This window comes from Macrobrachium nipponense, chromosome 24 (assembly GCF_015104395.2).
Source record: "Macrobrachium nipponense isolate FS-2020 chromosome 24, ASM1510439v2, whole genome shotgun sequence".
Taxonomy (NCBI): Eukaryota; Metazoa; Arthropoda; class Malacostraca; order Decapoda; family Palaemonidae; genus Macrobrachium; species Macrobrachium nipponense.
The window spans coordinates 77,830,665-77,853,962 of record NC_061091.1 but is presented as its reverse complement, the minus strand read 5'-3'; the positions used below and the strand labels follow the sequence as shown (position 1 = coordinate 77,853,962).

The 23,298-nt window shown below is 35.9% G+C and overlaps 1 protein-coding gene across 7 annotated transcripts in view; it reads right to left on the bottom strand.

Moving 5' to 3' along the window:
• The window catches only part of LOC135205828 (longitudinals lacking protein-like), a 222,534-nt gene that overhangs the window by 43,626 nt on the left and 155,610 nt on the right, over positions 1–23,298 (bottom strand). Inside the window, exon 6 of one of the 7 annotated variants that reach the window (XM_064237078.1) lies at positions 7–1,223. The exons of 3 other annotated variants lie outside the window; for them this stretch is intronic. In XM_064237078.1, the coding sequence (XP_064093148.1) occupies positions 1,008–1,223 (216 nt within the window). In that variant the 3' untranslated portion in view covers positions 7–1,007. Of the gene's footprint in view, positions 1–6; positions 1,224–5,125; positions 10,178–14,615; positions 15,278–18,790; positions 19,166–23,298 lie in introns of those variants that run through there. 3 more of the 7 variants (XM_064237074.1, XM_064237075.1, XM_064237077.1) reach the window with 3 other exon arrangements.

Sequence of the window (23,298 nt, the reverse complement as noted above, 5' to 3'; positions counted from 1 at the left end):
GACTAATGCTGCAAAAATTTTTTTTATTGATATGTACTTACAATGTGTTACTGTGGATCCATTTAGCAAAAAAATTAATTAGCAGGAAAAGGAAGTATATTGCTGGTATACGTTTTGGAGAACAATGAAACAGTTAACTTTTTTAGTTTCATAAAACAAGACAGCATACAAAAGAGAGTTCACTTTTAATGTGCAATAAATAAAATCCATGTCATCAAGAGGACTATGGTACCCAAAGGGTTTCAGTGACAAGATTTACTGTACTCTATAACACATTTCATTAGTACAAGATGGCAGTATGAGAAAACCAGAATTTGTTTAACTGTAAGGTCATCAGTATTACGAATCGTAAATACAGAACTGAACTACAGGTACGTATCATACGGATAATTTCACTATTATCACCTTCATAGACTTTAAAACAACATTTACTTTGGGATAAGAGTATTTTCTGTACATAATTAAAGTACACCTAATAAAACCCATATTAAGTAGTAAGCAATACGAACGTACACAAAAATCATACGTCCTAACAGCAGGGGTTACCATTACAATATTATAATTAGCTTTATGTATGCGTGTGTGTGTGTGTGGGTGTTTTTTTGAGGCAGTCCCTACAAACCACATGCCTATACTGTATATCATAATAACGCTAGACAAAATTTGTAAAAATAAATTACTCCAAAAGTTAATTGAAAATTTAATTTTTCATTAAAAATGAAACTTAAAATTTTATAAAAAAAAAATTTCAGATGTAACTTATTTGCTTATGCAAAAAACTAACTTTAAAGTTTTACAAAGTTAAAGGATCATCTGTAAAATCATGAAGTGTTCAGGAGTAAAACCTTTAAAGTTAGTAGGGACTACAGTATCTGAACTGCATTGTTTTATGTATATCAATTCTGGCCTTAAGATATTTTAACATTACAGACCATCGTAACAAATGATATCGACATAAATGTGCAACATCAAACCCAAAGACAAAATCAGAATGAACTATGCTCTATTTAAAATGAGCTATGCTTTTTATAAATATGAAGTCTAAGAAGATCTGATCGTCCTGAGCAATATGAACAGTATGGGCAGGTGTATGGTTTCTCGCCAGTGTGCGTTCGAACATGCTTCCGGAAGTTATTCTTGTGGTTGAATGTCTTCTGGCAGTATTCACATATAAAGCGATCAAAAGGCAAAGATGCTCCCACCAGCCCCAGTCTGCAATCATCCTAAAAGGAAGAACATATACAGACAGTTAGAGATCATTCACTAAAGAAAAAACCACTACGCAACCAAAATACAGTACAGTTGTTAGCCTTTCTAATTTTCTATATATATACTATAGTATTACAGTGAAAATTAACCGAGGACATGCTATAGAGTTTTGCAGTTAGGACTTCCATGCATAAAGAAAAGGTGGATGAAGAGAGGAAATAAAAGACCTAAAATATGCCGATAGGTCATCTGATTTGAAAAGGAGCATTGTAAAATCTAAAGAGAAATGCACACCCTAAAACATTATTTTATACTACAGTGATTTTGAAGTAAAGTCCTTTGCATACTGATTATCCAGTACAGTACGCAGTCATAGAACAAAAGAATATTTGTCAGTATGTACTGTAATTAGCATCCCATCTGCTCACCAAAAAGGAGAGAAAATATACAGACAATTACATGTTGTAGTAACAGCAGTAACTATTTATTATTATACATATTATCATTAGTATATTAGGTAGTTTACCAAGATCATGGAGTCAAAATACTTATAAATCTCATAGGACTAACAGTAACCAATTTCTGGATTAAAAAATGAAAATAGACAGTCTTGAAAGGGTTCAGGTGTATTTACTTACCCCTTGGGACACTAATACCCAATATGTACTACTGGCAGTCCCCGGTTATTGGCGGGGGTTCCATTCCTGGTTGGGTGCTGATAAGCAAAAACAGCTATTTGCTGAAACTTGGCAATTTATAGCGCTTATGGGGCTGAAGTTCAGTTAATGGCACCTCTCATAGGTATGTTATGGTGCAATAACTATTATCGGCACCTTGTGGCACCTCTCTTAGGTATGTTATGGTACCATAACTCTATTACCGATACCTTATGGAACTCAGCCTGTTATGGCGCCATAAATTGCCGATTTTATGGCGCTTAGACAAACCCCCATAAAACCAGATCGCCATTAACTGAGTTGGCCGATAACTGGGGACTGTCTGTATTCACATTTTTTTAAATAAATATTTTTTCTAATGTTATTTCCATCCTCTTCCTCAGCTTCAGCTACATGCCGTCAATATTCCTGAATCTTATAGTACAGTATTTATTATTATTATTATTTTCAGACAGTAATACTCTCTTACAAAATCTTCTCAAAGACTGATGCTATCAGACAAGAAGGCATTTAACAACATCCAGGGTGATCTCTAATGATACTCCAAAATCTAACAAGTGTGTTCCTAGATCACCAACATCCACCAAAACTAACTTGGAAATGAGGTGAAGGCCTGGGCTGGATTTGATACCCCTGAGGATGTGGGTCATCATTGCTGTTTAGGGCTCAAAATACAGAAAGAACACTTGAAGACGTCCCTTCTTCCCAGAAAGTCAAGCTTCTATCTCGCCCAAAACTGAATTAGGTACTTATTGTCAATCACAAGGCCAATCTTTTCGTTAAATTTGTTTAGAAAAATACACCTACTCTTGCATAATCCTGAAAGCAAACATAAACATGCATACAAAGGAATAACAAAATCCAAGCCAAAAAATATCCTCCATGGTTTGTGAGTGGGACCCATACTTGTTGTCAGGGTCATGCTGGTGGAGGGCCTTAAAAAAAAAAAAAAATATGAAGCTATGAAGCTGCATTACTGTGCCATATAAAACAACTTCTTATGGAGGATGAGGTTCTTTAGATCCTTCAACTTGAAGTCCCTGATGTCTGCAAGAATGAGGAGACACCTACATGCCTGAAATCCAAGAGACATCTGTGGCAGTGGGCCTTAGCGAAAAGAAAAATGAAAGGCAAACGACAGCTATTCACCACACAAGGAGTAAAAACCCTAAAAGGGACATGATTTGTCATAGAAGTGAAAGCAATTGCACTTGGGACAAAAAGCTTTCACAAAAGCCATAGGAAGAAAAGGAAAGTACAAGTGGCAATATGTAATGAGCTGACATGTGAACATATGTACCTCCCTCCACATGCATAAAAATGAATATGATGAGATCAGGGCTGGATTGCACAATACTGTGGTACTATGACTATTAGTAAAGGTCCATCAAGCATTACTGTTCCTGGTGTATAGTCATGAAGTGCCATCTAATGTTCTTCTCTTTTTAATACCTCCTCTAACTCTCATTTGACAGATGCAACCCCATAGTCGTATTCTCCCCTTGATAATATTTTTGGAGGAGTTTGGCCCACTGGGCTCCAATTCTTTAGACACAAAATGCTGCTTGTGAGCTGATGTTACAGAGCTCCAAGGATGGTCAAGAACTATGGGTCTTATGTGGCTCATTATTTTCAGAGAGGAGGCAAAATCAATGGCTTCAATACAATTACTATAGCAAATAATGCTCAGAAAAGGGATTTTGACGTAGGAAAAATCTATTTCTGGGCGAGGAAGCCGTGTCGCCCAGTGAAATGTGTCCTCCCCTTTAGCACTATTTCTAGTAAAATATTGCTATGATACCAGAGAACTGCTAAATTGGACATGTCAGAACCATGAACCAACTTTATTCTCTTCCACATGAGAGAAGCCAATCTGTGCTCATGTGGAGTCAGACAAAAGGAGCAGGTTGACTCTGATAAATGTCCTTCGTATAACCCACAAAAAGTAACTTAGTGAAAGGTAGCATACATGGCCAAAAACACAACAAAAATATATGATAATCTAATGGAAATGAATGAATAGTTTCCATAAAAAAGTCACCCAAAATACAGCTAGAACCCTACGTAAGTGAATGTCAAACAAAATTGGAAAACAGGAGACAGCCTCAATGTATTAAGTTAAGATGCAATGAATATGATAGTATATGACTGAAATTTTCCTATGGCTTACAGTTAAAGCTAGCCATAAGATAATGGAAGCAGGCAAGGTCAATGAAACATAATAATGACATGCATACAATCTAGGCTCCTACATGCAATTATTTCTGACTTGACTGGAAGGTAAAAAGCTGCTATTTTCTGACACAAGAGAAGCTTGGTACTGTAATAATATTATTGGCCAATTAAGTTAAGAGTCATCTTCACAGACACAGTGTACATGACATCAGCCAGTCAGTTACTAGTTCAAGGTACCCAGTAGCCTTTGGGAAATCCTTCACACTTGCAGTCTAGAATGTCTTTCAAGTCTATGGTACACAACTGTGAGGGGAATTTTACCTGGACCTAAATGCTATCACTGATAATCCTTCAGAACAGAAGAATCTGGATAAATCCAGTAGCTTCATATGATAAAACCTTCAAAATGAAGAAATTCCAAGTTGTCCCTGTCACAGTTTTGATATAACTGATCTAAATGAACATAGTTTTGAGACAGTTAATTGTGGCTGAAGTGGCTCCCAAGAAATGTGCTTAAGGTCTGCATAACTTAAAATGCACCCCTAACATGAAATGTTAATGTTGTTAAGTCCTTTACTTCACAAATATTGTCTCAAAATTTTCACATAAGCAGCACAAACAAAAAAGTACGTACAGTATATATTTAAGTTCTTACACTTCTGGAAGCAAAACTAAATATTGTAAATACATTCAGCCTGTTGCTATTTGGAAAGTGTTTCTGAGAGAGAGGTTGATGGTTCACCTAGATGCTACTGTATAATTTTATATAATCTATTGCATAATTTTTAAAAATCTATGAATCATTTCCTTTTATTGTATAATTCCAAACAGCCTCTACAGCTACCACTTCTAAACCAAGGAATAAAAATAAACTACCATTCTTTATCCTGGCAAATAAATTTTAAAAAAATTGGCTATATACTTTCACCTAATCAACCCAAAGATTATCTCTCCCTCAAAAATAATCATACAAAAGAAGACTTGCAACATGAAATCGAACAAGACATGTTCAAATAATTTTCAATAGGATATACAAACTACGTACTGTCAATTTTATAATATATTAATTATAATATACTGTACATATTCTTCCTTTTCTATTGGCACAATACCAGAACAGTGTGGTCCTTAAAATAGCAGTTAGGTAACCTGATGATCAAATTGTAATAATACACAAGACTTATAAACCATTTACTACTCTCTTAGCTATTACTGGGCTGGAGTATTCTACTTAAAATAAATTGAGTTCATAATCTGTAATAAAAATAGCACAAGTACATAACTACACTACAAGCTTTGGCTACCATTATTCGTTGAAGTCTATATGCTATACCAATAAAATATACAATACAAATTTACAAAAATGCTTTCTAGTACTAATACTGTACAGTACAGTACTTCACTACATTATATTACGTATTCAAATAAAAATGCAATTCTAAAAATGAAGTCTACAACTAATTTGCCACGTCTTTTATACAAATACAAAACTGCTTTCTCCTTAGCCTTCCTTCTAGTGTGAGGAATAATTCATATATCATGAATAAGAGAACAGCTTATCCTTGGAAGGCAAGGACTACGTACCACAGAAATTGGAGTTGAATTCAGCCTTTTCCTCACCCACAACCTCTTTGTTCTTTAAAGTAAACTGAAGGTGACCCAAGAGGAACTTTGGTGTAGTGCAATATGCTATATGTATGTTCACAAAATTAGTACATAGTAGTACTCGCCACACCCTATTAGTACTACTGGCACATGTGTTATTAATGTAAAAATTCTTCTGAGTCCAAGTGGATGAGAACTACATGTACTCATAAGAAGGGGAACCCTCTTCACATCCCATGATCACATTTGTTTCTGTCTTCAAGGGTGCGAGATAACTGCCAATATCTTTGTTACTGATATACCAATTAATTAGAGGCCTTGCTACTTCTATGGGTCCTTTCAGGAGCCTGAACCACATACAAGCATATGCTCATCCTCATTATTTCCTACAAAATAAGCTTAAATGGGAATTGCTTAAGCCTCAAACAAGTTGTTAAGATAACCATGTAGTTGGGTCTTAGCAATGGTAAAAGTTAAAGGCTACAGAGTTTTATCCTTTCATGCACATTACCCAAGAATACCTCCGAGTAGCTCAAAGACAAATGTTAACAGAAAGACTGTCCTGAATGTCAAGTTCTTTAAAGACGCATGCCCATCTTGTTAGCTTTATAAGACAAGAATTGGGTCCTATTTTAAAATACTGTAATGCTTTCATATCCAGCAGTATCATCAAATCTACCAAGGGGGATGGCAACCCTGTGAGATAGCTACCCTATAACCTTTGATAAATGAGACAAGACAACATCTCATTTTCTCTGAGGTAGTATGTAGTAGTTTGCCAGTAAGACAAGAATGAAAAAGTACAATTTTGCGTTGCCTCAATTGCAAATCTGACTCATGCCTGGTGAAGTTAGTGTCAGACACCTGCAAGTGTCAAGTATTATAACAGCCTTCAACAAAAGCAACTTTCTTGTAGCTTGCAGACAAAATACCTTTCAAGCATTGGGGCAAATTGCTTTTAAGCTTTATTGAAATCTGCTTAATGAAAGGTTGATGCAATAATGCTAGTCAGAGGTAGAGTATGTTGTATTACAGTCACAGTGAGCTATTTAATATGAAATATGAGCATCAACAGAAAGACAGCAATCATATCCTATTAAAAGCCATAAAAAAAAAAAGACATACTGTTTCCAGCTCATGTTATACTTTCACTTCTGAGGTGCCATACTCTATATGAGAAACTTAAAATTGTTTCCTTCAAGATAAGACAGATAAGGATAATGTTTCTGGAATACACCTAAAACTGATTCTGAGAGGTATTTTTGTAGTCTGTAACAGATATCTGCTTGATTTTCCTGTGTATGTTACTGCTATTGTGTTGTTCAAAACATTGTTAATATTCCCTGCAATAAACTGCTTACCGGTGCCGAAAATCACTTGCTGACGCCAATAAACCAGCACCGAAAATCTGGTTAACAACACTGTAAAACAACTCTGTTAACCAATGCCACTGATAAGTGGGGACAGCCTAGTAATTATGCATTGTAAAACTTGCCTGGTAGTAACTTGAACAACTACAAGAACAATAACATAAGATTCAGATATCACAGGACCAGAACTGAAAAACTTTTCTTCTCAGCTTCATCTTCAAGAATCAATGGATATATACTAGTATAATTGTTAATTCAGGGGTCTGCTGAGTGAAGTGACTGAACAGACTTGGCCTATGATGGGGGCTCTATTCTTAATCATTTATGAACTAAAAAAAAAATTCTTTTTACTGCCTGCTTTTCCAACAATTTGTCAACTTTAAAATCCAGGATAAAATGCATCGATACATTGCAGCTCTGAAAGCACTCAAGTTCAAATGGGTCCTCTTGGTCAATCTGCAACTGAGCAAGAAGACCTTGACAATCTTACACCTATCAGCTACTTCTCCCTCTTTACCCAACTCTGTGAAAGCAATCTATCAGTAAGATGGTCATAAAAACAATGAGAGTGGTAATAACCATTACGCTAGTCTTGATTAAAGGGTCTTCACGATCATCCCTCACACTCTCTGGATTTGAAATACAGCATTCTTAAGAAAATGTAACATAACATCCAAATTGCAAGTTATGGGAGGGAGTAGTTTTGGCACCTACCTTGTGGTTAACAAGGTACTTCATCCCAGATGAGCATGATCAAATCTTCAACTCGTGCTGATGGCCATGACTAAAGTTTGCTCTCAATGGTGCAGATAATTTGTTAGTTCAGTACTGAATCTTGGTAAAACTAATGTTGGTCCATAAAAGTATAAGAGAATTTTTGATACTTGGCAGACTTGGAGGCCCCTAAAAAGTGGAGAGCTCTAAAAGAAGCACAGTATATATCCAAAATATAATAAAGAAATCTAGCATTTTTCTTGAAGTACACCACCTCATGTCGCATTATTATCCCCCCATTCACCCCAAAGGTCATTTGGGTGGGTTTGGAAAAAGATCATGGTGGCAACACCCTAATAAATTCTGCCATCATTGCCAGGTTCTATTGTTGTAACCAATGGCTACATTTAATAAAGTTGTAACCAATTGCTACATTTAATAAAGTAATGGTTTGTCCACCACACAAACAAGAATAAAAACTAATGCCTAGTAAACACAAAATATCCTATGATAAAACACACACACCATACTCCAACTTCAGAAGCGACATAAATATAGTAAAAATGGGATATAATAAACTTATTAAGTAAGACTGGAAAGCTTTCTGAACTTTGAATAACAATACTAACAATAAAATAAATATTAAAAAAAACTTTCTAACGAATAAACAGTCGAAGCATTTCTAGCCTTTAAATATGACAAATGAGCATATTTAATTATAGTTATAACATACAGGACCCACAAAAAGACGAATCATTGTCAAGATAGATTCAATTTGTTCCAGTCTATACAATCTTTGTCATCCTACAGAATTCATTCAACCATGAAGGCTTAACGAACACAACGTACGTAATTTACAGTTCTTATGCTAACAATGGCTATATGACTTTTAAGCGTCACTTTTCTTATGATTTCATTCACAAGGAAAGTGATGAAATGGTACCCAACCATCACACAATAGACAATTATTAATTATAACATGACTCAGAATGGAAATTTTCTCACAGTCTTGCAATGAGTTTTTCCTAGGCTAATATTACTTCCAATTGAATTCTAACGATTTATGCGCTATCTTAATTATACGAGATTGTTATTATGCGATATTATACAATATCGGTTCGAGATTTTGCGGAAGTTAACTGGCAGATGCATTATACTAATATTATGTCTTTCTATTATTCATCAATGTGCACTGGATTACAGGTACATTTCACAAGTTTCATTGGCAGGTTTTACTGAAACACAATAATCAGAAATATGCACAAAATTTTCTCATTACAGAAAAACTAAAACAAGTAGGTACAGTATTCAATTCATACTGAGGCATTCCACAATACAGAATATGTATAGGTTAAAAACTTTTTCTTAACCTCACATAATTACCATTAAGTAGTTTAACAAGACTACAGTCAAGAGATACACCGGTTGTTCTTCAAACTGTGCATTAGTATATAACATCGTTCTTATGAATTGCAACTTAGATAAAACTTTTTTTTTTTTACCTTTAAAAATAACCAGTTTAATAGTCACTTCTATTCTAATGCAATTATTTACGAGCCAAAATCATTCTAATTGACCATGATGAAACTTACAATGCAGCTTGACAAATGATAAATAAAATATCTTACAAGTGATAAATAAAATGTTATACCCCCAAAAATATTGAAAATTATATAAAAAAATAAATAAATAAAATTACCTATATACATTATATCACAGTGTCTAATCAAATTCATTGAGATATTTCAGATGCACCACAATATTTAATTAGATGATAAACAATACCTGAAATCTACTTGTTACCAGAATTTAACCAATACGTACAGTATTAATCTTAACAGAAATGGACAATGCTAAACTGAATTTCCATTCACTGTGTCTCTTGTTGTAGTGGTATGTAAAAATGTAAAACCACTTTATAGGATGATAAATGTTTTCTACTGGGCGTTTACACTGGAGATAAACTGTAAGACAGGTGCTCGAGATCAGCTATAATAGATTGATAACTATCCGAGTGCATAGTACCAATTCGAGTTTTGTGGGACATGCCAAGTTTTCCAATTCATGCCAGCAGCAGCACACCCATTGTTAATAAAAACATACCTCCAGGGTACAATACAAGCTATTGTAAAAGATAGATAGTATAGTAATCTGCACTTATCAAGTAGGTTTATCCACAAAGTCTGGTGAGTGCTTATCAGGATTCGAGACGTCCACCTTATGCACTTTCCGTACGTGCGTCTTGAGGTTTCCTTTTTGAATTGTGCGATAGGAGCAGAAGTTACAAGCATACGGTTTTTCTCCCGTGTGGATTTTGAAGTGGTTCAGGAAGTTATGTTTATGATCAAATACATGGCCACAGATAGGACAAGGGACGCCTTGACTTCCCAGACGGGCTGATTGCAGCTGCCACAGCAAGGATCCATCCTATAACGATAGATACACCTTAAAAAAATGTTCCTCTACTTCCATTCTAGAAGTACTTTGCAAGAAAATAATCAAACAAGTATCATACAGCACTGCAGAGTATTCACATAGAATGACACTACTTCTATAAATGCAGTTTTTATATTAAAAATCTAATTCAAATTACACTAGGTATCCATAACAGAAAAGTTCATCACCGAAAATTTTATCAGTGAATACCATTTTCATTTTCATGTGCTAAATCACAAGGCTCACAATAAGCTAAAAGATCATCTCATCATATGCCAACAGATCAATGATCTCAGAACAAATCCTGTGAATGCCACCATTCACCAGTTGTTCAATTCAAATAATCTATTTTTCACAACAGTTTGGAAAATCCAAACTAGCTTCTCTTCCATTGCATTTCAATGAAATTAAATTTCTACAATGTACAACAAAATCACATACTATAACAGCACTGCAATTCATATCAGAAGTGCCACTGCTTCCAAAACAAGCACAGCGCAAAGTAATTGGTTTTCAACATAATAAAACGCACAATCTTTTTTAAGCAAAACATATTTATTGCAATGGAAATCTTGGCCATAGAACATTCTATCAACCAACTCAATTTGCCTTAACATTTTCTTCAAAAGGTTGATAGAAGACTATAAATAAAATAAGATTTCTAAACAAAAACTGAAATGGTGGAAAGAATATCCTGTACTTATTAGTACGTGCTAATTCAGTCACTACAGTAAACAAAAAGGTTAAGGAGTTACGTGCTGAATGAATTAAAATCAATCGCCAAAATCACCCAAACGCTACCCTTTCTACAAACATGCATGCAAGGGATTTGTACAATTCAAAATCTCTGAAACACTGTACTCCTCACACATAATACAAAATCCTGGGGAAACAGCTGGACTGTACGCAGCCTATGTTCCAAAAATCAACGTTTTCCACACTCTTGGTATGAATATGCACGGTATATCAATCAGGTGTTATGGTAACATAAGGGAGCCATTAAAAAGGACAATTTTTCAATGCAACTTATGGTTAGCAAAGTTGAAGTATGTCATACAGGCAGTCCCTGGTTATCGGCGGGGATTCCGTTCTCAGCAGGGTACTGATACTCGAAAACCGCCATTAACCGAAACTCAACCATTTATGGTGCTTATGGCGCCGAGTTTCGGTTAATGGCGCCATAACTCTATTATCAGCATCTTATGGCGTCGACAACTGAAACTCAGCCCCGTTGTGGCGCCATAAATCGCCAATTTTATGGGGCTACACAAGTGCCATATACCGGATTGCCATTAACCGAGACCGCCAATAACGGGGGGACTGCTTGTACTTAGCTTATTAATATGCATTCATTTGAAAATAAGCAGTGAACTTGTGGTATGATCTTAGAAAACGATGAATCAGACAGTCTGAAGTGGCACATTGTTCCTCTGAAGAAATATCTCTATTCAATTTTCTTCAAGTTTCAAGTACGAGTACATATCCATAAAGGTAGAACTGAATCACAAAGATATGGAATGTGATTGATGTATAAATATAGGCAAATGCCGTGAAGTTAAAGTGAAATAACAGAGTGGTCACTAGACCTTTTGACATCGGGTCCGTCACTAGCCTACTAGCAGACTGCTAGTAGAGGACCATGCGTCATAAGGCCTAGCAACCACTCTGTTGTTTCACTTTTCCTTCATGGTATTTGAATTTGTTTATTCATAAAGGTAGGTTTACTCCGTTTCTCAATTTGCATTCTCAGCTTCAAAAACCTGCAGACTGCACACTACAATGGTCAGGGTACAGTGCCTAGGTTTACATACTCTGTTTCTTAATTTGCGTTCTCAGCTTCAAAAACCTGCAGACTACACACTACAATGGTCAGGGTACAGTGCCCTAAGTAACATCTAGGTAAGTCAGGACATGGTATTTTGGGAAAGGTTAGGTTTGTTTTCGTCTGTGGAACTTGTTGCTGTCGTCCTACACTGACCCCCAAATATGACAAATTTCTTTAATCAATTTGTATTTTTCATAGTTAACAAACCTTCAGTGTTAACAACAGGATAATCTTTATCGCGCCAGCTGGAAACCAGTTAAAACAATCAAAGGTTGTATAGCACGAAATCTGTGAGATCTGGCAACTCCTGCATGTACAAGGTGAGAGCTGGTCAGTGACATTCTGTGACGCGATAGTCTTTCTTTAACCGCCTTGGAGAGCACATGCTTACTCTTTTGCTCTCCTTCCAAGCCAGTTGATTGTGGCAATGTTTCTTTCCTTTTTTCACTTTCTTCATTTTATGAAGTCTTAGATGCAGTGTCAATGGGACTTTCAACCATCCCTGAAAAGCTAGAAACCATGGCTGTAATGGTCACTAGTTTCTGTAAATGTCTTTTACTGGTTTGATCATCAGTAACTTTTCAACCAAAAAATTAGGACAGAAATCAGTTCTTCTCCTTAGAAGGTACCAGATATCAGCCTAGGAGAGGGATGCATGTGTTAATATCTTGCTTCTATCTTACAAAAATTCATTTTAATATAGTATGTAATGAACTTGTTAAAACTGGCTATTCTGCAACTGTCTCAAAAATAATACTCTAATGAATGTTACAGCAGATTCTCTAACAACTGAAACTAGAGGGTTATCATTCTGTCCTTTAGCAGCGCTATGCTCTCATCGAGCAGCTGTTGCTCAGGACTCGAATCTAGTAGAGCCTAACCTGTTGAGGTATACAAACTAACAATGTCAGGTTGTTATCGAGTTCCATAATATGGCTATTTAGGGAATTATACATATTTTACTGCCAGCTTTTACTGACTTCCACAAGTATTTATGTACTACAACTCATTGGGAATACGTCTTAGATGTACAGTATTTTTAAAGTACGTAAGCATGCACTGGATGCATGTTGTGAAAAAAATTTGAAGAGAATTTTCAAATAACAATTGCCTCTGCTGTGATGGCAATTTGGAGAAATATATCTCTCAGTCAATTAATACAAACCACTGCAAGAACTTTTGTAAAATACATCTAGCAACTACTACAACAAAGAAGGCTGGGCTAAGAATTCTTTGCAGTTCACATCGTAAAAGATGCTCTCACTCTTGGACCTTTCAGCTACCACACAAACTCTTCGGAAAACCTAAAAACTCAAAACAGTTCTTAGAGAAGTGAATATTTAGAAAGAAACAAGCTTCCTAAATAACACAGAGGAAAGTTTCCATCTCCCTAACATAAAACTGTGCACCTGGGAAAGTTGATTCAGAAACTTCTTTCATTCCAGGTTACTACGAAGCACACGCTTCTGTGAGAACGTTTTTCCTTTTATATGCCAGAAGTACCCATAAATGGTGAATGAATCCTTTACAGAAAGATTAAAAAGTTATACTATGGCACGAAAATTGTCGAATATAAACCACTACTGTACCTCAACTGACCAGTTACTTTGGAGGCCGTGACTTTCTTCAATTTACACTGCAAAAAATCACTTGCAATTTTTGGTTAGCAAAGGAACATTCTGGAAGACAGATCTTCAAATGAAAAAGAGGGAGGAGCAACTTCTTTGCAAATCAATGGTTGAGTTTTATGGAAGAAACTATTTTAGTATGGCACCTACAAGACAAAGAAAGTTTTATATTTACCTAAATATGGAGGCAACAAAGTAAAATACAGTATTTCAAGAATTGGGAATGCACCAAATCATCAGGAAAAAAGATCAAATCTGACCATCCAAAATGATCAATTATTTTTGTGAAGCGAGAAGTGAGCGGTTCAAAAGGATAACTAAATTGTAATATATTGATTAAAGACACAACTTTGACGAAGTGAGAAAAGCAAAACCTTGTTTAACATTCTTTGGGAAAATATGAAGAAGACAGGAATGATGGTAAAGGAATGCAAGTTTTGTCTCTTGCACAGACACACAACACTTGTGTTTGGTGGCTTACTGTAATCCTTTGTTCCCTATCAGATACCCAAACCTTTGTCCTTGCTGGGAAAATTAACATTCACAGTATCAGTTTCCTTTTCTGACAGGAATCAAAGGAGATTTGTCTAGTCAGTCAACCTACAACCATCCTAATCTTTCTCTAATTATTGTTCTGTTGTTAAAACAATGTAGCAACATGATGAGTAGATATGCATAGCTCTCAAAAGACAATTTTTTTGTATTTCCCATCTAAGAAAAATATACAAAAAAGGGTATAGCACACAATCCTGGGTCGCTACAAAACCATCATAGCAAGAACAAACAGTGACTTCTGATAATCTTGTATTCTCCCTTTATAAACCAAATGAGCAACAACAGGACTTTCATAGTACAAAAAACAATGCAGTTGACAGAGGCTTTGACTTTTTTATTAAAGAGTGAATTCATTTTTGAATAAAACATCTTCACAATTTACCAAGGTATAAAAGCCAGCATGTTGATGGAAAAATTTATTTTCTTTTTTGTTAACGAGATAAATACATCAAATATAACAAGGTTACTGCAGAGTTTAATTTTCATAATTTCAAAAAAAGAAAAACATTTGAGGACTAAACTCCACTGTGTGAAAATGAACAATATACAGTACTATCAGCAAAGACACCTCTCAAATGAAAAGCTGGATGTACATTTCTTCCAAGCAAAATACTATACGTACCTAATTGTAGCAGTATACAAAATTCAACAAAACTTTTTTCCCGCACATATGAAAAATTTTGCTTTCTGCACCAAAAGTTCTTAGAAAAAACTGTTTTTAATAATGAAGGAGATTTCTGTGGTAAACTTTGCACATGAAAAGTATATTTTAATGCTAAGTCTGAGACTAATTCACGCTGGAAGTCCCTCTAACAAATGTCTCCAAAGTGTTTAGGAAAGTGTCAGGGTGACATCCACCTCATCCAGTTCTATTTTATGAACGTTCCTCATGTGGGTTTTCAGGTTCCCTTTCTGAATGGTGCGGAAAGGGCAGAAGCTGCAACTGAACTTCTTTTCTCCCGTGTGTGTGCTGTAATGCTTGATGAAGTTATTCTTGTGGTGAAAGATATGTCCGCACACAGGACAAGCAACTCCTTGGCCTTGAGGACGAATTGCATGCTGCTGCCAAACCAGTGACCCGACCTAAAACAACAACAAGAGGTACTACCTTTCAGAGTCATTGTTTTCAAAATCATCTTTCACATTAAAATCAAGATATGTCACCTCCTACACTTGAAAGTTTCATGACTGCTTCTAAACATAATTTGTTTTATTACTGAAACAAGAAATGTGATAAATAACACTGGGCACTACATTTAACAGTTCATTACATTAGACAAAATGCCAATTCTCTCACAATATCGGTGCAATAAGTTGCTTTCATCTGGGTGAAAATACTTACACTCATATTATGTGAAAATTATGGAACAGTAGCAGACCCACTTCTATGCAAAGAGACTAAGCTCATTCTAAATTCAAACCATGTACTACTGAGGTGGTATTTTCTGGGCTCGGCTGTGTCGCTCCGTGAAATATGTCTCCTTTAGCACTATTTCTAGTAAAATATTGCTATAATACCAGAGAACTGCTAAATTGGACATGTCAGAACTCTCTGACTCACTCACCTATATAAAAGGTGTCGGTATAAACCTGGGGCGAGTGTTAAACACTACCACAGCAACCCCTCTGGTATTTTTCATACCACCTCAATATTGCATAACATTTTATCTAAGACCTTGTCATGGTATTTGCCAGCTTCTCCGTACACATCAATACGAAAAAGTCATTTCACAAGCCAATCACATTTTATGATTTCAAATGAAAATTTACACATTCCAAGGACACACAAAATCCAATGGCACACAAAATATCTAAATTCCCGGTAAAAATATATAGATGCATCTACTATATTTAGAGAAAATTCTCCATCTCAGCAATAACAGAGTAAGGCTATCATCCAAGTCCCATAAATCTGGTGGAACACATAACTTTCACGTAACAGGTAAGTAGACAAGCACAAAAAAATAAAACACCAAATTCTAGTGCTGCTATGCTGTCTCCCATTTCCTTGGTATAAAACAGTATATGTTCACAATCACCAAGGTTGAAAAGGCATACTATCTTTCTTACTTATTCATTCATGTTCTTATTAACCACATTTTTCCAAACAGATTGCCAATATTTCAAGCCTCTCACGGGGCTGGCCTGAAAAGTTTTTTCTTTAACAAGTTTCAGTTTTTAGCTGGAAACAGAGGAAGGACAGAGCAGAGGAAACATATGATGGGTAAAAGGCAGAACCAATTTATCTTGGGGCAGGAGGGATGCTACTCACACTACCATTCCCATGAGTTACTATTAAGCCATTGCAATCACTAAAAATCATCAGGATACCACTGAAATGTCTTCTTGAAATGTTCACACATACAGGTAACATTGAAAAATTACAAATTTTAAATCAATTTGTTTTTTTCAAAACTAACAAACCTTCAGTCTTAACGTAAGGATGAATTCTCTGGTGCTAGCTGTAGTCTGGTTAAAAACAGCACAAGGAGTTGGTGGCAACTGGTGTCAGCCAATGGGGGGGGAACTACCAACCTGCTTCACCCCAGATACGCACCATCAATTCAAGTTTCCTTCTAGCCAAGGAAAAAATGAGAAGTGGCCTGAGGTGGGCTGTACACATTAAGTCTGAAGGTTTTTTTTTTTTTTTTTTTTTTTTTTTTTTTTAGTTATGAAAGATACAAATTGATTTGAAATTTGTCACTAGTTCACATATGGAACAAACTTTAGTCTTGACGTGAGGATACTCCTGGAGGGGACGATGAGAAAGTCTTAGAACCGACTGGAGGTTCTGGCCCACCTGGGCTCACTTCCTGACCATAATTCTCTTGATTTCCACAATGATACAACAGTCTCAGTCTCTCTGACTTAAGTCTCATTCATATATACTAGTACTAATTCCTTATTTCTCAAAAACTTCTACTCGATGTTGATCTCCCTTCCTATAATCCCCCTTAACAACCATCCCTTATCCATAAACTGGAACACATCAAGAATTTTCCACACCGGTGACTTAAATGAGCAAAAAACAATGGTATTAGAAGGAGCTCCAAATCTGAACAATTACTTATCAAAATTACCTGAATTCCAAAAAGGGATTTTGACGAAGGAAAAATCTATTTCTGTGGGAGACCTGTGTCGCCCGGTGAAAAGATCCTGCTTTCCTCTTTTCTATTATTTATACTAGAAAAGAGGAAAGCAGGATCTTTTCACCGGCAAACACAGTCGACCCAGAAATAAATATGGCACAGCACTCAATGAAATTTTAGAAAAACAGAATACGGTATGTATAATAAGGATGAAACTCTAAAACTGAATACGTATAGTATACTATTTTCATTGAAAACTGATAAAATGTGCATGAACTACAGACTCAAAATTAATGAAGTAAGAAATCTATATGTAACAGTTAATGACCTACCTTTGTCCTTTAGCGCTATTTCTAAGGTAAATTATTGCTAAAATACCAGAGAACTGCTAAATTGGACATGCCAGAATATTCTGACTCGCTCACCCTTTCTAAAAGGGTGTCGGTATGAATCTGGGGCGAGTGAAAAACACTACCACAGCAGCCTCTCCAATTAGCCTTTTCCACATCAAAACCCTTTAGAAAAGGGGAGCCGTGCTACGGCTCACTCCCTGCTATCGCGAAGCGGCTTCCTCGCCCAGAAATAGATTTTTCCTACGTCAAAATCCCTTTTATACTTAATTTTTAAAATATCTTGCTATGAATTTACATTAAGTTTTAAGAATACTTCACTCAAGACACACGACTTCCTTTTTCCTCAATAAGAAAATATCTGGCCAATTAAATTCTTTTAGGTACTTAACTGGAAAACATAAATTTTAAAAAATATATTCATTCTTTAAACTTTTACCTCTCTATAATGACAGCTGAATTCCCTTTCGCTGGCATGGGGAATTCAGCTAACTTAACAAAGGGTTAAGTTTAATTTAAAGGAAAACGTTCCAAACAATGAATAGTACCTAAGGCCTAGCATATTGTGTATAAAAATGTAAAAACTTTTGAAGAATTAGTAGTTGCAAAATTATGTAAGTGAGCTCGGCTTTGGAGCTATCGTCTAACACCATGGGTATTTTTTCATTAAAAAATATTTGTAATTTATTGTAACAAAAGGTTTGTATCGCTGATGTAACGTGAATCATGCAATACAGAACCAAGTATGATATTTGTCAAATATCATACTTAGTTGAGAAAACATTTTATATTTATATAGTATTTTTAATTTCAGTTGTGCATTTATCAAATAGTAGCTGCCTTAAATTAACACCTACAAAACAAAAGCTAAACTGAAAAATCAATTCGTCTTGTTTTGAACCTACCTGTTTTGTTAAAATCCTGGCAAAAAGGTTTTCTATTGAGTAACCTATCAAAATTTATTCAAATACTTCAGGAACACAGCAGACTTTAGTCATGTGTAACTTGTTAGGAAAGCAGAAATGAAAAAAGTTAAATCCTTTGCAAATTTTACATTGTACAACAGTACTGTATATCTTGACTTTTGCTACTAAAGCCATATATATCTTTGATAAACTATAAAAATGGTTTGGGACGACAAATCTTGGAATAATGGATGAATAATAAAAGGTTGGCAAGGAGTAAAGTGTATTTCAGTATTGCACATCAACAACTAATGCAATTGTAATCTCATTAAACTAAAATATCACAAAGGTAAATTTAATGTTGAATTTGAATCATCGTGACGAATAAAACATTTAAGAAGCGTCAGGGGGAATGTACTGTGCGTGATGTCGTCTTATGTGGGTCCTCAAGTTGCTATTCTGTGTGGTTTTATACCAGCAATACATGCATGCATATGGTTTCTCTCCTGTATGAGTATAGTAATGCTTCCGCAGATTAGTCTTGTCCCGAGCCACATAGCCGCACTGATTGCAAATGTTGTGGTTCAACTTCACAGACAACCCTTGAGCTTCCACAACCTCCGAGGCCTAAGGAGAAGAGAGAAGGGAAACCTTTACCACATCGAACTAACTTGGCACGTAAAGTGTTACAATTAAACATTTAGCAATCTCACTCCTGCTTAGCACTACAAACGTATCAGTCCCTCTGCTGCCTAAAATCAATGAACGAAGACATATCAAAAATGAATAGCTGAAGAAGCAAACGTCAAGATTCAAAATGAAAAACTTTTCAATTTAAAAATCTGTGCTTATAGGAAATGAAAAGAAAGCTTACATATCCCATGTGTTTTCCAATTGAAAATCTTCTGCTGTATGTACTTTCTAACCCTTGCCTGACACCTACTTATAAACTTATAATCAGACTATGAAGATGTTGAGATACTATCACCTTTCAAAAGCATCTGATATTTCAATACGATTAGAGGATGTGAAAGATGCCACTCAAGTTTTTAATTTCCTTAACAAATGTGATACACTAGCTGGATTTCTGAGATGGACCATGAGATTAGTGAAACTGGCATCTGCCATATCTTAAAATATTTCTTTCTAACATTAACATTGTGTAATGAGCTTTTACCACACACTTAAAATTTTTAATTTCACTTACGAAATATAACTCAAATATTAAGAATGGATACCTAACATTTCATATGAAATGGCAAACTATATAATAAAGTTCTCAAATCACTGACAAAATAAAGTTGAAATCGAGATTAATTCCTGGAGAGCTAATAGCACTAAAAGTTTGGGTTTCAAAGTTTAAATATGAAGACCACATGTTAAGACTTCCAAAAAAAACCTTCTCATTCCTTAACAAGAAATACAAGTCTAATTTACCAAGGTACGTATCTTTGCTGCAACTAAATTACGCACAGACGACACTTCAACCTCTATGGATAAACTGGTATGTACAATGTGTCCATAAAGTCATTCTCTGATTAATAAAATTAATAACTTTAAAATCATTGTGGATATGACCGTACAACTTTCACATTCTGTTGAGCAATTACTCTTTTTTTTGTTAGCCTACAGATATCACTATCTGCCAGCTGAGTCAAGAATAGCAGAAATAGTGTCATTGCAGGAGAAAGCCTAGTGTGTGTTACGGTACCATGAAACAAAATCACCTGTTGCAGTTTCACGAAAGTTCAGAAATGAGTATCAACGAGATCCACCAATGTTAAATGCATTAAAGACTGGTATAAAAAGTTCACAGACTGGAAGTGTTGAGGACCAAAAGAGAAGCAGTAGACCCATATTCACCAGACAGTACCCCTCATGATTTTTTCTTACGGGGTTATATCAAGGATAAAGTGTACAGTACACCAATACCTTATGTTGAGACCTTAAAAGCAAGGATAACAGCACAGCTCTAGCAACGGTAACTATGGAGATGTTGGAGAATACCTGGCGTGAGATAGAATTTTGCTTAGATGTACCCCGGGCAATAAAATGGGCACATGTTAAAATCTATTAGTAATGTGTATAAAAAAAAACTTTAGTCATTGTTGCTGAAATTGAAGAAAACTTTATACCTCTATCTAACATGGTTTGTGTGTAATAAAGGTCTGAAATCCAGTCAAGACTTTATGGACACCCTATATATCCAGAGGGGCACATTTACCCTATATTTTGAAATACACAGAAACTTCACAGGCTGGAAAAAATTGCCATGAATATGCTGGATACCCCCATGAATATGACCATTTTCATGGATCACAGAATGATTCACAACATTAAATTACAAATGGTGGTCTAGACATTTTTTCACATACCTGCAACAACAAATAGCAAAAGACAAAACAAATGTCTGCCCTTAAACTTCAAAAAAATAATTCACAATGAACTGGAACACTTTCCCAATAGAGATTTACTGTCATTCACTACAGTTACTGGTGAGCATAACATGGTTATGCTCACCAAAATCTCATGGTTGCAAAGTGGATCAGAAGAGGACAAGTCTCCTGTCCAGGATGCCTTGCCAACACAAATGAAGTTGGACAGCCACTCCATTCCCCTCTCACCCACACCAGGCCTGGATATTCATTTGACCACACTTGTCTCTACATGTGTGTGCCTGAAAGGCTGTTACAGTCCAATAATGGTGGTCCTATCTTTTATTTGCTTACCCAAGTAGCAATTGCAGTAGACCTGGAAACACCTCTAGTGTGAAAAAGCAGTAAAATAAAGAGTTCCACTTCACTCAAGTCCACAAATGCTAGGGAAGATGATCAAATTAGTGGCTCTCAATACCTAGTACCTTGAGAAAGTGGGCATTCCAACATTTAATTCTCAAATCAGGATATCCCAGGATTCCAAGATAAAAAAGAATGTTGCAAAAAAATAAGAACCTCCTCCATGTGAAAAACTGAAGCTCTACATAAGTTTGGCCAAGCCAAGTTCACACATTTACATATAGACTATTTGAGATGATAAGGGCCATGAATACATATAACCTCCTTTGCTTGTAGTGTTTACTATTTGGAGAAATCACAGGTGATGTAGAATTCTTCAACCATGAACACATGAGGGGAAGTCATAGTTTAATTAAAACTTAACCAAGGCAAAATATCACAAAAAGCTATTAGTAATTACATGAATTGATGACTCAGAATGACTTATAGTTATTGGCTTTATCAAGGTACAGGCAGTCCCCAGGTTACACCGGACTAAGTTTACGCCGTTCCAAGGTTATGGCGCTCTTAAAATATATTCATAACAAATTATTTCCAGGTTACAACGCATGTTCCAGGTTTATGACATCAGTCTAACAAAAGGCTGGAACTTTATAATGGCTCCAAAATAGCAGAATGGTCAAAGTTTGGAGGTTTTTTAAGAAAAGTTCAATCAAAATGTAGGTTATGTCATTTTCAAGACACCCAAAGGTTTGCTTATGATTTTCAACGATGTCCCGGAGTACGCCAACTTTTGGCTTACGCCACGACGGTTGGACAGAACCCCCCGTCGTAAACCAGGGACTGCCTGTCCTTGGAAAGGTCTGTATTTAATTCTCTTTGATTCTGAACTCTACAATTAATTTTCCTAACATACTGATCCCAAATTGAAGATGCCAGATCTGTCTGGAGAACCATGTAGCCTGCAGGTGTATGGTACTAAAGGGACTGATTGGTCACACATACAATGTGGTTGTCCATGTGGCCAAAAAACTTAATTACCATAAATGTATGTCCAAAATCTGCACTACAATTAGCAAACCACCGTAACTGTTACAACAGTTAGCAGGAAAACAATCTCGGATTTTGAAATCCTTAAGTTGAACTTGCATGACAGACTAGTTAGCACTGGACAGTTTTCCTTGGAAAATCTGACCAATTCAGTGGTGGTGTCAATCTCCAAACCCACTGTACCGTAGAGAAGGATCTAGGTTTATCTGCAGGCCCAATGAGCAGTACAAGTTCAGAACAATTTCCCACAAGAATCACAACCTAACAGCTGTCCACAACACCCAAAGAGATGCAGGCCTGGCAAATGAACCCATGGAGTCACAGTTCTGGTGAAGACCTAAGGGTTATACACAGAACTGAAGGGCCTGAAACTAGAATGCACAATATGTATACCCAAACAAAGCACAAAAGCTTCTGGAAAGTGGGAAAATTGAGATTTGGGAAATTAAATCCCTCAGGTCTACTAAAGCAACAGAATGCCCAACATGAATGGATCAAAGAACAAACTCCACAGTGTCCATCAAAAAAGAAAGAAGATAAGGGAACCTATTGACAAAGCTAAGAACTATAATCCACCTTCAAGCTCACATACAAATCAAAGGAAGAGCAAACAGTGGAATCCCAGGTCCTTCAGGTGAATCTACGTGATGGCATTTTTTGAAATATGAAGATCATTTAGTCCTCTTATTCCTTGAGGACATGCAATTTCACTGAACTAGATGGAAAGGACTTAAGAGAGTATCAAGTCAATACTATGGGATAGGAGCTATGTTCAGAAATGGAAGGCAGTAGCCATTACAGAACGAAAAGAGGAGCGTTAATTAGAAGGGACGAAAGAACCTCATCTACCCTGGCAACTTACACTGGTACCAACCCCACCCAAAAGCACTGAAAGAACAAGTAATCCACACAACACTTAGCACAGTGCATCAAAGCACAAGAAAGAATTGACAAACGTATGCAAAGGAGAATTTT